Below are 13,800 nucleotides of genomic sequence, written 5' to 3'. Positions count from 1 at the left end.
CTGAAGCCCAAATCCTCCTTCATAATGGAATGAACGGTGTTGAATCTTGCGGATCGTTACCACTTGGGAATCGCCAAGCTTTACACAAACTTTGATGCAGTAGCGTTGTTCAAGTTTTTCCGTCATTTTGTCAAAAACGAAAATCCGACGGCGCTCATTTACATGTCCTCACTCATCGGCGGTCTGCCGTCGAATGACAGCTTCTGCAGGTGGGAAAAAATTCACGCGTGTGCATTAGGATCGCCTACATACGTGCACCAATCAACGCCTCCCTAGTTTCTTTTTTTTTATGCACGAAAAATAAAGGTCGGATACTTTTTGAACACAGTAGTATATATATATATATATACATACACACACACACAAAGGGTGGTCCAAAACCCTGGGCACATTTTGAAGAATGATACCTGCAACAAACAACTACGTTTATTATTGTTCTTTGGTGCAAAACAAAACATGATTACTCGTAAATGGATGTGACCGCTTCAACACGCACAGACATCACGTGATACGCAACACGGTGAGGTGCATCACGTGATATGGATCGGGGTGAGCTTTGCTCACTGTGCTGCACGCGTTTGTCTTTGCATTAGTACAGTTCATTGTGAATTAGATGCCCTAATATGACGGAGGATATAATGAGACAGAAAATTTGCGCTATATGCTTGTATTGTGTATCTGGAAATTCGGCTGAAGTTCACAAACAAATTGTCAAAGAATGTGGCGCCAACACAATTGACAGAAGAACCATCGGCAGAATAAACAAGCAGTTTGATGAAACCAGCATCATTCTTCCAAAACAGTCACCAGGTAGGCTTCGTATTGTTCAAACTGAGGAAAGCAGAGCGATCATTCAACAACGACTCGACAGTAACACACCATTATCAACTGGTTTTGTCATGGCTACAGCTGTGCATGGACAATGAAGGAAATAGGTTTGAACATTTGAACTGACCTGTTTCATGTATATTAGACCGAATAGACTGTTTAACAAATAATCATGTTTTGTTTTGCACCAAAGAACAATAATAAACTTATTTGTTACATGTATCATTCTTCAAAATGTTCCCAGGGTTTCTGGACCACCCTATATATACAATACATACGTATATGTCTATATCTATATCTATATTAAGTAATGACTTGTGGTTTGGATTAAAATCAAATGAATCCATCTTGAGTTCTCCAACCTTAAATGAGCAAAACCAATAACTGCTCGACGTTTTGATGAGCAACACGGACAACCTTGCATCCACTGACCTTTCTCAAGAGTAAAGAAAAACAACTCTACTCCCCCCTTATGTCAATAATTTAACATCAATTATTTAACCTCCCAATATGTGGTTTTATTTGGTTTAACGGTTTTAGTTTGATGTACAATTTAAATTTGAAGGGCACGAGTTTGGTTCCAGAATGGTGATGATTGGTGGGTTTGGTGTCCCCACCCATGTTTTCCTTGATATGAGGGGGGGGGGGGGGGGGTGAGGAGGGTGTAAAGTTTTTTTCTTTACTCTTGAGAAAGGTCAGTGGATGCACAGTTGTCCGTGTTGCTGATTGAAACGTCGAGCGTTATTTGTTTTGCTCATTAAAGGTTGGAGAACTCAAGATGGATTAATATACCCTACATGACCAAAAGTGCTGAAGTGCTGAAGTCGAGTGCTGAAGCGCGTAGAAAGTAAAAATCGTCTGTCCTCGGTTGCATCATTCACTACCGAGTTCCAAACGGCCTCTGGAAGCAACGTCAGCACAACAACTGTTCATCGGGAGCTTCATGAAATGGGTATCCTTGGCCAAGCAGCCGCACACAAGCCTATGATCACCATGCGCAATGCCAAGCGTTGGCTGGAGTGATGAAAGCTCGCTGCCATTGGTCTCTGGAACAGTGGAAACGCATTCTCTGGAGTGATGAATCACGCTTCAACATCTGGCAGTCCGACGGACGAATCTGTGTTTGGCAGATGCCAGGAGAATGCTACCTGCCCGAATGCATAGTGCCAACTGTAAAGTTGGGTGGAGGAGGAATAATGGTCTGGGGCTGTTTTTCATTGTTCGGGCTAGGCCCCTTAGTTCCAGTGAAGGGAAATCTTAACGCTACAGCATACAATGACATTCTAGACGATTGTGTGCTTCCAACTTTGTTGGTAACAGTTTGGAGAAGGCCCTTTCTTGTTTCAGCATGACAATGCCTCCATGCACAAAGTGAGGTCCATACAGAAATGGTTTGTCGAGATTGGTGTGGAAGAACTTGACTGGCCTGCACAGAGCCCTGAACTCAACCCCATCGAACACTTTTGGGATGAATTGGAACACAGACTGCGAGCCAGGCCCAATCGCCCAACATCAGTGCCCGACCTCACAAATGCTCTTGTGGCTGAATGGAAGGAAATCCCTGCAGCAATGTTCTGACATCTAGTGTAAAGCCTTCCAAGAAGAGTGGAGGCTGTTATAGCAGCAAAGGGGGGACCAACTCCATATTAATGTCCATGATTTTGGAATGCAATGTTTGATGTTTGGGTGTCCACATATTTTTGGTCATGTAGTGGAAATGTATATATATATATTGGTAGTGCAATTGCAATATATATATATATGTATATATATATATATATTTTTTTTTTAACCAAAGAAGCACACTAACCCTATGACATGACATTGACGTCTTGTGCATAAATTATACCAACACATCACCTCCAAACTAGGAGGCATCCGTGTGGTATTAAAGTCTTTGCAGACTGAGATTAAAGCGCTATGGTCACAAATAGACAAAGGCAGAGATGTCGATCTAGATTTCACCCTCATTATGGGCCTTATGAGGCCTGCCTTTTTAATAATAAAAAAGGTTTAAAAAATCATCATTTAAACAGCCTTGGACGTGCACCTTGACCCCACGGCCAAGGCACACCGTCTATCAAGGCTGTCCCATTGGCATACACATGCACCTCAACCCAAAGGTGAAGCACATGGTCAATCAAAACACATGCATCCTAACCCCAAAGGGCCAGAATGCATGGTCATACAATTGGACCCCTCCTCCATAGGAATGAGTCCCCACAACTTCGACAACATACTGCAAATAGTTTATTTGTGACCAATCTAAGCTGCTAATTTACACAGATTAAACCCCCTAACTTGACTAGGAAGCAAGGCTGTTTCCAGTAATTGCTGCACAATTGAGTCTCAATTGAGACTGTGTTTGAGCAAATCCAGCAATTGAGTCTCACCCCAGCAATTGCTGCACAACCTGTTTGCAACAAGTGTCGCCTGCCACGCTGACACATTGTCTCTGCCCTGCTCATCAACAATTAGGAGGTTTGCAGTCAGGAATATTAAATTTAACCAAAGAAGCAAACCCTTTTTAACCAAATATATATATTGTTATGAATTTTGGGGTAGAGTGATATATCGATCAGGTAGATATGTGTAGGTATCATGCTCCGACTGTCGTGAAGAAGAAGAATCACTCCATGTAATAAGTGGAGGACCTGTTTAGCCTGAATGTCGGATTAAGTGTATATTCGTCCCCGTCACAAGGGGGCGGAGCTTGTTAACTAGATTAGGGCATAAGGGTAAATTTAATTATCCCTTGTAAGTCTTACCCTATGTGATCTATCCTTTGGCTCTTTTGGCACTGCACCATAGACACCAGTGAAGAAGGCCCATTAACTACAACATAGATAATAATAAAACCCAACTGGAAGGCAGGCATCAAGCACCAAGGCTAACAATCCTGCCTGGCAGGCACACATCGCTCAAGCAGGCTGAAGAACGCCCGGAGACTTGTGATTGGCCAGGGCGGACCAAGAAGCAACTCGCTATTGGGCCAGGTGTCGACCAACGGGAAGGCCAGGGTAAGGTAAGGAGGGACTCGTGATTGGTCAAGGCAGGGGCAAGAAGCAGGCCACTGATTGGTGGAAGGAAGGCCGAGGGGGAGGCAGAGCGCCGATTGGCCATGTACCACCGATGACGTCAGGGGCAAGTAAGAAGTGGCACGCTGATTGGTGGAGAGGACAGCTGACGTCACGAGACGGCCAATAAAAGAACTGGCTGGCCTGCATTTTACCCTTCTCATTCTGGATCCCTCTTGCTCTGGACCTTCTGTTTTCCCTGGACGTCCCTTGCGTTCTCGACCCTGGACCCTTGCTCGTTGGACAACGATGGACAGTGGAGAGACAGTGGAGCGCTGACGATTCTCCTTCCCTGCGTTCATGTACGGGACCTCGGGAGCGATCGCGCGGGGACGCGAGGCTTGCCGCAGCAGTGTATGCTGGCCTAGCAGTGCGGAGCGAGAGGTTCCCGCCAACGGAGGCCTGTTTCGCGCCAACGACCGGAGGTTCCCGTCAATGCCATGGACGACTTTTGGCGATCCTGACGAGACCCCACAAGCCGTTCGCAGCTAAGTGCACTAAATAAATCGCACAACGCTTCTTTTCATTTAATTATATCCCTTCATCCGTGTGTAACTCTGGTGTGGGGACGTCCCAATATAGAACATTTATTTAACTGGCGTGTTTCATTGTTCTCAGGTTCCGTAAAATAAACTTGTTTATTTTTGTACATTTGAATTCCGTTTTTCGTGTGAGTTCATTTCCTACAGAATCTGAGCTGCCGCGCGGGACCGACAGGTAAAAGCTTCCCGCTTCCTGCTTATTTTTCTTCTCTCTTCTACCCGCACGTAGATATAAAATCCGTATTTGAACAACGCCTCGAATAACGCTCGATTTGCTATCCGTGACGCTCCCGGTATTAACTGAGAGCAGTCACACGACAATATTTATTTATTTATTTGAATAGACAAGATGAACTGCCTTTTGATTCAAAACAAGGCCGAAACCCTTATTTGGTGAATTGCGTTGCATAAATGGCTTAAAAACGCGATTTTGTTTTGAGAAACTAACACACCCTCCCTCCTGGTGTGCCAGTGTTTTTATGCATGTACCTTCTGCCTGGCCATGATCTACTCGTACGAGGTTTATCACAGAAGCTGCAGCGGGAGAAGTGGAAGTACATGGGACCGTGAGGTGAGCTTGAGCAGTAGGCCTGTTATTGTAGGCAAAAGCAAGCAACAAAAAGATGGAGAAATGGCAAACCTTCCTTTTTGAAAGTGATGCATGCAAGTATACTTTTAATGGTAGCTTAACTTTAATCATGAAAGTCTTTGTTCTCCATTAATTTATCACCTCTATGTTTGTGATCAATTTGAGTGAAGTAAGTTTATATCAAAGTAGAATGCAAAAGTAGTCATCGTGAAAGCTAGTATTGTTTTTTTAGCTCACCTGGAACGCAGTTCAGGGGAGCTTATGCGATGGTTTTTTTGTATACTATGTCGAGGCTCGTATATGAGTTAACACATAGAACATATCATAAAGAGAGCGGGAGACAAGAGGGGGAGAGAGAGGGAAGCACAAAGAGAACAGGGACATCGGTAGATCTGGAAGAGATGGGGCGGGGTACACAGGATAAACAAGATGGACACTGCAGGGGCCTCCAGGAAAAAAAACGGAATGTGAAGGATGTGCATTTGGGGTGGATTAACGGGGGTAGAGAATATCAAGGTTTTTGGATGGGGGAAGATAAGAGATGGTGGTGAACAGCTGTTTTAAAGACCTGAATGGAGGAGTGGGATTGAAGAGAGTGTGGGAGTTTGTTCTAGAGGTGGGGAAAAAGAGGAATGAAAGAGTGACGGTGAGCAGAGAGTCTCGATTTTGGACGTTTCACCAGAAGAGGGTTGCTGATAGATATTGTGCATCCTGTAGGAATATTTGGGGGACAGAGCACAGATAGAGCAGTGGGTGCAAGGTCGGAGAGGAGTCAGTAGAAGACAGAAAGACTGCAAACCTGCCTGCAGTGGGAGCCTCAGAATTAGCTAAGAATCATATCGGAATCAGATAACGGAATCAGAATGGCCCTCAGAATCAGTTTCATCACGGAAGATACCAATGATTCTAAAAGCTTTGGTTTCTACAGCGTGAAGCCGAGCTAGGTGTGAGGCAGGAGCACCAGCCCAGAGGGAAGAGCCGAATTCCATTGAGCTGCGGATGAAATCTTTGTATGTGGTGAGGAGCTCAGAAGTGTCAGAGAGGACTTCACACGACGGAGGATGCCCAGTCTGCGACTGGCTTTGGAGTCCAGCTTGGTAATGTGGTTTTCCCAGGAAAGATCATGGCAGATAGACTTGTTGGTAATCTTCGATCAGCTGTAGCATTAATAAGTCATTTGTAGGAGCAGCTGTCGCCAAAGGTGCTGCAAACCAGAAGCTTGCATAGATTGTACGAGCAAACAAACAAATTCGTCACAATAAGTCCATCTCGCGCTTGCTCATGTGGAATTGACGGCGAAATCCAAAGATTTTAAGACAATAAATCCCTTTTGCCATCCATCTCACATGGTGATAAGCACCAGGAGCACAAAATCCTGTACCAATGTCCATATCCTCTCCCAGGAGCCAAAGTGTGAGTCTCGCGAACTCTAGGTAGTCTTCACGAGGTTGGACAGTCTTCAGGTGTTGTTGAAGGTTATGGACAACGAGTACGGCGAGATTCCAGCCATGCTTTCTCTGATGCACTCAAACTACCTGCACCAGCCTCGTCGCTATCAAGAGCATCAAACTTCGACTTGTTGATAACATCCCACTGTGACTTGAGTCGACGAAAAAGCTCAATCTCTGGTCCCTTTGAGGTAAACAAAGTATCTATGTGGAAAGTAAGATCTTGGTCCACATGGAGGCTGGTGTAAATTTGACAAGAATTGTCTGAGAAGAAACAAAGTTATGGACACCAGAAATTTCACCGAATGCTGTCACACAGAGTACTTTTAGAGGGTTCTGGGAAACGGCTTAATCTTGTTGGATTGCCCTAATTTTTACTGTTATTTTTTCATCTATCCCCCTAAAATGAGATGTCATGCATCAGGAAGGGCATCCGGCCATAAAAACATTGCCTCAAACAGGGAACCATGATTGTCATGGGGCCCGCAAGGCTAACCCTTGCTCTAGCGGGGAAAATGGCCTTAAAACGATCATTCATTCATATTCATATATTCCCCTAAAATGAGAGGGTGTGCGATATAGAATAATTTTTTTTTAAAATACTATATAAAAATTGGCCACCTTAATGGGGATAGAAAGGAGAAATTGGCTGGAAAAGATGGGGATGGAGGAAAGAGAATGGGAGGGGCAAGACTACACGTGCTCTCGGGGTGAGGGAAGGGCGTCGGGGGTGGGGGGGTTGGGAGTGAGGTGAGGAGGAATTTATCTATATAATAATAGCGTAAGGACTCGACTTTGTTATCCCTTTTACGCCGCACCCAGTGACCCGATGCCCACGGCACTAATGGATTTACGATCTACGAACCGCACTCTTTGTTTATCACGTACAGCCATACTCGAAAAATCTGAATTAGCCCACGTTGGGGCCCAAAAGCATCCGATTAACTGCCGATACGACGCCATCTTACGACGCCATCGTATTGGCATCTGCTGGGTGAAGGCGAAGCAAGCCGTCCGCTGATTGGACAGGCGAAGGCGAAAGCAAGCCGTCCACTAAGTGGACAATCCAGAGCATGCATTTGTGCCGGTGTCGGCGATCGTTGTTCATATACGCACTCTTCATTCTCATCTTTCTTCCTAACTCTTACTCGGACAAGCAAATCCCCTATGCCATCCATAATGGTACACTCTATCCATACACCACATCCTCCCTTCCATGGATGTTCCATGGGTTTCGGCTAGTTATTATTATTATTGTTATTTTGTTTCTATTTAAGACGTTAAACAAAGGGTATAAAGTTTGGAGGAAGTAAGGGGTGAAAATAAAAGGTAGTACAGAGAGGACGTTCATGGACACACAACTAATGATGAAACTGGGTAGGCCTCAAAAAACACGGTACAAAAAAATCCGACTAATACTCACAAATTTGCACGAATTAAAAAGGAAATCGAACTAGAAGCACACAGTAAACACATATACAGCAAAATAAACAGTAGAAATTCGACAAAAACGATCAGGAGAAACTTATCTTTGAGGATACCGGAGTAGCAAAAAGTCACACGATCGAGCCCCAAGTCCACGTTTTATTTGCTTTCTGCGTGGATAGCTTCAGCAGCGTGCACTTAAATCTATTTTAAAGACGGAGGATAAAAAGGTCACAAGTGAAGGACAGTGGAATCCCCGACAGGTTTTTTCCTTGTTAGAGCTCGTCAGAACGACATACCACACAATCATTTACTTGTGATGACGCAAACCTCGTCAGTTTAATATAGTGTTAACCCTCCTAGCTTGATCGATCAGTAAGGTACAGTTTGTGTCCCATAGCAACTGAAGCTGCACGAGCTGTGAGCTGTAATTTCCACCTGCCAGACGAGCACATTACTTCTGCCTTACTGCCCTGCCCCATCAACAAAGAGGTGGGGTTATCGTCCGGCATAATGATAAACCATGGATAAGGTGGATCAGACTCGGCAACGGTTGCCAGAGTGAGATGATGTTCATAGAAGAAGTTTCGGGAACTGAGTGGCGTGCTGACGAGGAGGGGAGTGTCGTTGAAGCTGAAGGGAAAGGTGTATGCTGCATGTGTGAGAAGTGTTATGATTTATGGGAGCGAGACATGGGTAATGAACGTAGAGCAGCAACGAAGGTTGGAAAGGGTGGAAATGCGAATGGTTCAGTGGATGTGTGGAGTATCGTTGAGAGAGAGAGGAAGACAAATGATGAATTGCGAAAGATGTTGGGAATAGAGCCTGTGATTGATGCTGTGAAGAGGAACAGGTTGAGATGGTTTGGTCATGTGTTGAGGAAGAATGAAAGTGACTGGTTGAGAAGAGTGATGCAAATGAATGTAGAAGGAAGTAGAGGGCGGGGAAGACCAAGAAAGACTTGGCTGAAGGTGGTGGAAGAAGAAATGCGGGCAAGGGGAGATGTAGAAAATAGGGCAAAATGAGAAGATTGTCATGAGGCCCGCAAGGCTAACCCTCGCTCTAGCAGGGAAAATGGCCTTAAAATGCCTGTTGTTGTTGTTGTTGTTGTTTAATGATAAACCAAAACAAGGACTTTCAGACCCAATAAATGCATCAAGGCCTTAAATGCCATGAGTGCACCTGGAAAATGTTTGAGCTCACTGAAACTAAGTAAAGGAGAGTAGTGGGGGAAGGGTAAGAATTTGTGTACAGTGCTCCTCATAGGTAGTGAATGAAACCATTATTGTTTATTTTCCCCTTCACCCAGGATATTTAATTTGACTTTGTCAGGGCAAATATCGCATTTTGTCACTTTGCAATATTCATAATCATGAATGCCAGCTACTCCAAGTATGGTCATGCAGCACTTGATAACAAATATAGAAACAATGATTGATTCATGATTAACAAGCTTCAAGTGATTGTCCTTTTTCCTTATTGTTATTTTTTTAGAGTTCCAGGAGGCATCTCATCATCCTCTACGTCCTCTCTTGGTAATAACATGCATGTGCTTGGTTTAATCAAAATGGTCTTTCTCGGTATTGTTGTTTAAAAAAAAAAAAACTTTTTACGGTGTAGCTCATAGGGCAATTGCCATCTGGAACAGCATTTGGCTGTCCGTCTGGTGTATGTATGTATGTATGTATGTCCTTTTCGCCAGCATTTTGCAGATTTATTTCCTTTAAAATTCATTTTCTCTGCAACCGTTGGCCCGATTGACACAATTTTCACCATAGGAGCGCCTCCTGTTGATTTTTAATGGTAATTAATAATTATAATGTCATAGGTCACGTGGTACTGGCGCCATCTTGGAAAAAACGAAAAACTTTGCACCTTCATATCTCGGAAACCGCTCCATGGAAAAAAACTGAAAGGTGGCTCATTGTAAAGTACTCCCCATGGGGAATAACATATGTTAATGATGGTCATTGGTGCCTTCGTTATGACGTCATACATCGACAAGTAGAATGCTTGATCTGATCAGTATAAAATTTATTGTGTGATCTAGGGATAAATTGGTCGAGAAAAAATATTGATGACGTCATCAGCCACGTGGTTCGGCAGCCATATTTTTACGGCATAGCCGGTTTATGTATGTATGTCCCTCACAAACGTCCACCAATCAAATCAGGTTCTGGTCACATGACAGGAGGACAGCTCATCCTCCACTTAGCAGATCCAAGCCTGGCTACACCGTTGTTAGACTATCGGTCGGTCTTATTCGTCTTCTTGTACTCCAGTATGGCGGCGGCACACAAATTGCTGACGTTACTAACCAATCTCCATCAGTAAATTTGGCTTTTTATTTAATTTTCTATTTTTAACTTTTTTGTACAAAGTCAAGGTTCGTGTAAGTCTGTAAGAGTGAGAGCAGTGATTAAAAACTGCTTGCAGATACACTATGTATGTATTAGCGAACTATTGTTTGAACGGGAAATAAAGGGTTTCTTTCAGACCCCCTAATGCCCACATACTATATGTACAGTAAATAAGTGTAATGTCTGTTATAAAGATGCGGACACGCACAGAGGATCAATCACCATCTTTTATTCCAGGCAACACAGGCCACATATTTAAGGGGTTAGATTAGTACAGCTCACTAAAATATAAACGTGCAAATATGATACCTGTAATGTTTATAGATAAGATATACTATGGTAAAGAAAAAGGTTTAAGTACCAAACCACTCGACAAAGTCTGTGTCAACTTTATTGATTATAAATGATGTACGAATGCCTCTGTAGATGTAGCCGGAAACACTTCTGGTTACGCTTATCACGGAAAACAATTTTGAAACGAAGAGTAGGAAAGGTGGTGTTTGTAAAGGGTGTTTCCCTAAAGAATGCCTTTTTTCCCGAAACGAATCATCCGGTCGGGAAAAAAAAGCCATTCTTTAGGGAAACACCCTTTACTTGGTGAATGTGTGTGCCTTGATACACACACATGGCTGTAGAATTCACACATGCACACACGCACATGGCTGTAGATTTCAGCTCCCATTGCCTGGGAAGGAGGAAAGGAAGATGAAGGTAGGAGGTTTGCAAGAAATGAGTGAGGGAATGAGTATTTGATATGAGATAGGAAGTGTGGGGTGACTTATCACAGCTGACAAATTAAAGTGGAAAGTTCACGAGCTGACAAATGAAAGTAAATCATTCACGTGCGAACCATCCACACACAGCATGAGCGAATATTGCATGTTAAAAAGTAAATTGTTCACGAGTGAAATCGGGCTTGGAGGCCGGCATTTGCGGGGGACTACCAATTAAAAAATAAATCTAAATGGAGAAGAATGTGTAATTTAGTATCCGAGAAGTGGGTAAATAAATAATGTTGACAAATTTTCGGTTGAAAATGAATAGTTTATTTTCATGTGGGGTTTGAATTATTTTTAATTTTTAGGTCATCTCATCTCGATTCTCGAAGAATCTCGGCGTGATATCCGGATGTCTGTCCGTCCGTCCGTTTATCCGTTAACTTTTTGCTATTTTTACTGCTCCTCGCTTATCACCCAGCAGATTGTTCTGAAACTTGACACATGAATACAAACCTAGCCCCCACAATCGCTTCGTCTTTGGTTTTTTTTAGTTTCGGATCATGGGGGCTCCCGAAGGGAAGGGGAGGGGTTACCCCCCAAACTTTGAATCCATACTCGTCCCTTATTTACAAACCGATTGCTCTGAAACACGATACAACCCTTCTACTTGATGACCCGCACAATTGCTTCGGCTTCGATATTTCGATTTTGGATCATGGGAGCTCCTGGAGGTTAGAAGGGGAGGGGGAGGGGGGGATTAGAACCTCTAAAACTCTGGATCCTTACTCATCCCTTATTTACCAATCAATTTCTCTGAAACCCGATGCAGCCCTTCTACTCAACGGACCGCAGGATCGCCTCGTCTTAGATGTTTAGATTTCTTATCAGGGGCCTTCCAGGGAATCATGGGGGCTCCCAGGGGTTGTCCCTCAAATCGTCAGTGGTGTGAACTGCAACCTCAAGAGATGACCATGAGCACACTCAGGGCAATTTTTTATTTTTTTATTATCTTTTGACTATTGCAGAAAGCCTGGTGTTGGCGTAACGGTTAAGGTGGCTGGCTTGAGATCTTACGTCTTGAGTTTGATCCGCTGTCGTGCCGTTAAATAACACCAGATGGGTTGCGTCAGCCTCTCATCTTTCCAAAGACGCCAAAATGAGTACCAGCTTACTGAGAACGGGGAACTGCATTAGAGGCATAGCTGTGCTCCTAGCAATAATGCAACCAGCAGCCACAAGCTGCATACAAATATTTTTCAACTGTTGCGGAGCTAAGCTCCACCTCGGATGGATTGAGGTGCCATAGCGGCACTCAAGTCCACTGCGGCACCACTACACCTCAGATTATAACCGTATTTCATAAGATGGAAAATGAAGTGAGACAAGCAGAACAATATCTAAGCATGCCTGAGATTTATTTTCTGTAATTTTTCCAAAGGGGGGTTCCCATTGGCGTGTACGTTGGCGTTCTTCTTCATAACCTAAACCATGAATACAACATCATTCCAAGGGCCACCGACTCCTGCACTCAGTGAGTGTTGATGCATCTTTTTTGAATTGTTTATTTTGCCATTGTAATAATCTTTTTTGTTATTCTTCATTCATTATTGTAAATAACAGCACTATCTTCTGCATCATGTGTTTGACAGGACTGTCTTGTCTGAGCTTCGTTCCCGACCCAACTATAAACTGTCGGATTTGTGATTTGCAGTCAGTATATTGCATCACAAAGTGTGTCCTGTCTGCCAGTATTCGCTGATGGATGTAAAATATCACATGGTGTGTTTTGCCAAGGGTAGGTGAGCTATCGCTGGCACCCTGAACAAATTCCAAGTTCCTTCCCAAATTACCTTCAGTCAAACATCAGACTGGTTCACGAAACGAAAACTGTCCAAAAACTCCTTGGCTTATCCCACAAAGTGGTTGAGTAATTGAGGCCTTAAAAAATAAGTTGTAGTCAAGCTTTTGCATCATGGGTCGATTGCAGAGGATTGATTACGATTACCTTTACACCATAATTACTCCAAATGATTGATTTATTGGCAAAAGTGAATGATTATACTTGCAATTGCAGGTGCCTGATTAGCCCATCCGCTGCGCAGCAAGAGATGGGGGTTGTGTGCCAGCGTGCATGTGTTGTCATCTTCATATGCAGGTATCAGATGGTGGAACGTGGTCCTCCCAGGTCTCAATATATATACCTCAGTTTTACAAGGGATCACGATTCATGGACCAAGCTGTGAAATTTTCTTGTTCTCAAAGTTTTGTTCTGAGGGCTCTTATTTGGATCGTCACTGAGCCCCGGCCATCTTCCAACTGCACTTCGTTTGTAGTAATATTCCCTGGGATGTTTTTTAAAGATCTCTGAGGTTCTTATTCATCATTCCCATTGCTCCAATTATCACTGGCACAATTTCGGTACTTTTCAGCTTTTTTTTTTTTGTATACAAAGTTGAGGCTCGTGTAAGTGCTAACACATAGAACACATAAAACCAAAAACAGAAACACACATAAAACATATAATATAGAGAGCAGGAGACACGAGAAGGACAGAGAGGAAAACATACAAGCACAACAACAGTAGAGAACAGGGACATCAGTAGATCTGTGGAAGGGAGAGGGCTGGGGTGGAGGGGGTAACAAGGTATAAAACAAATGGACACTACTTGGACTTCCAGGCAAGAAAAAAGGAATTTGAAAAAGCTAGATTTAGGGTGTATTAACAGGGGTAGAAAAGATCAAGGTTTTGGATGGGGGAAGGTAAGAGATGGTGGTGAACATCTGTTTTAAAGACCTGGAGGGAAGAGTGGGA

General features: G+C 43.5%; 1 protein-coding gene across 2 annotated transcripts in view; it reads left to right on the top strand.

Moving 5' to 3' along the window:
• LOC137424426 (uncharacterized) overlaps positions 1-13,800 on the top strand; it is a 108,204-nt gene that overhangs the window by 52,530 nt on the left and 41,874 nt on the right. For both annotated transcript variants that reach the window (XM_078775453.1, XM_068111865.2), the window contains 3 exons: positions 4,920-5,018; positions 9,404-9,444; positions 12,427-12,519. In XM_078775453.1, coding sequence (XP_078631579.1) covers positions 4,920-5,018; positions 9,404-9,444; positions 12,427-12,519 — 233 coding nt within the window. The remainder of the gene's footprint in view (positions 1-4,919; positions 5,019-9,403; positions 9,445-12,426; positions 12,520-13,800) is intronic.

This window comes from Myxine glutinosa, chromosome 4 (genome assembly GCF_964187855.1).
Source record: "Myxine glutinosa chromosome 4, kmMyxGlut1.1, whole genome shotgun sequence".
Lineage (NCBI taxonomy): Eukaryota > Metazoa > Chordata > Myxini > Myxiniformes > Myxinidae > Myxine > Myxine glutinosa.
The sequence above is the reverse complement of the archived record's forward strand: the minus strand, read 5'-3'. Positions and strand labels throughout refer to the sequence as shown.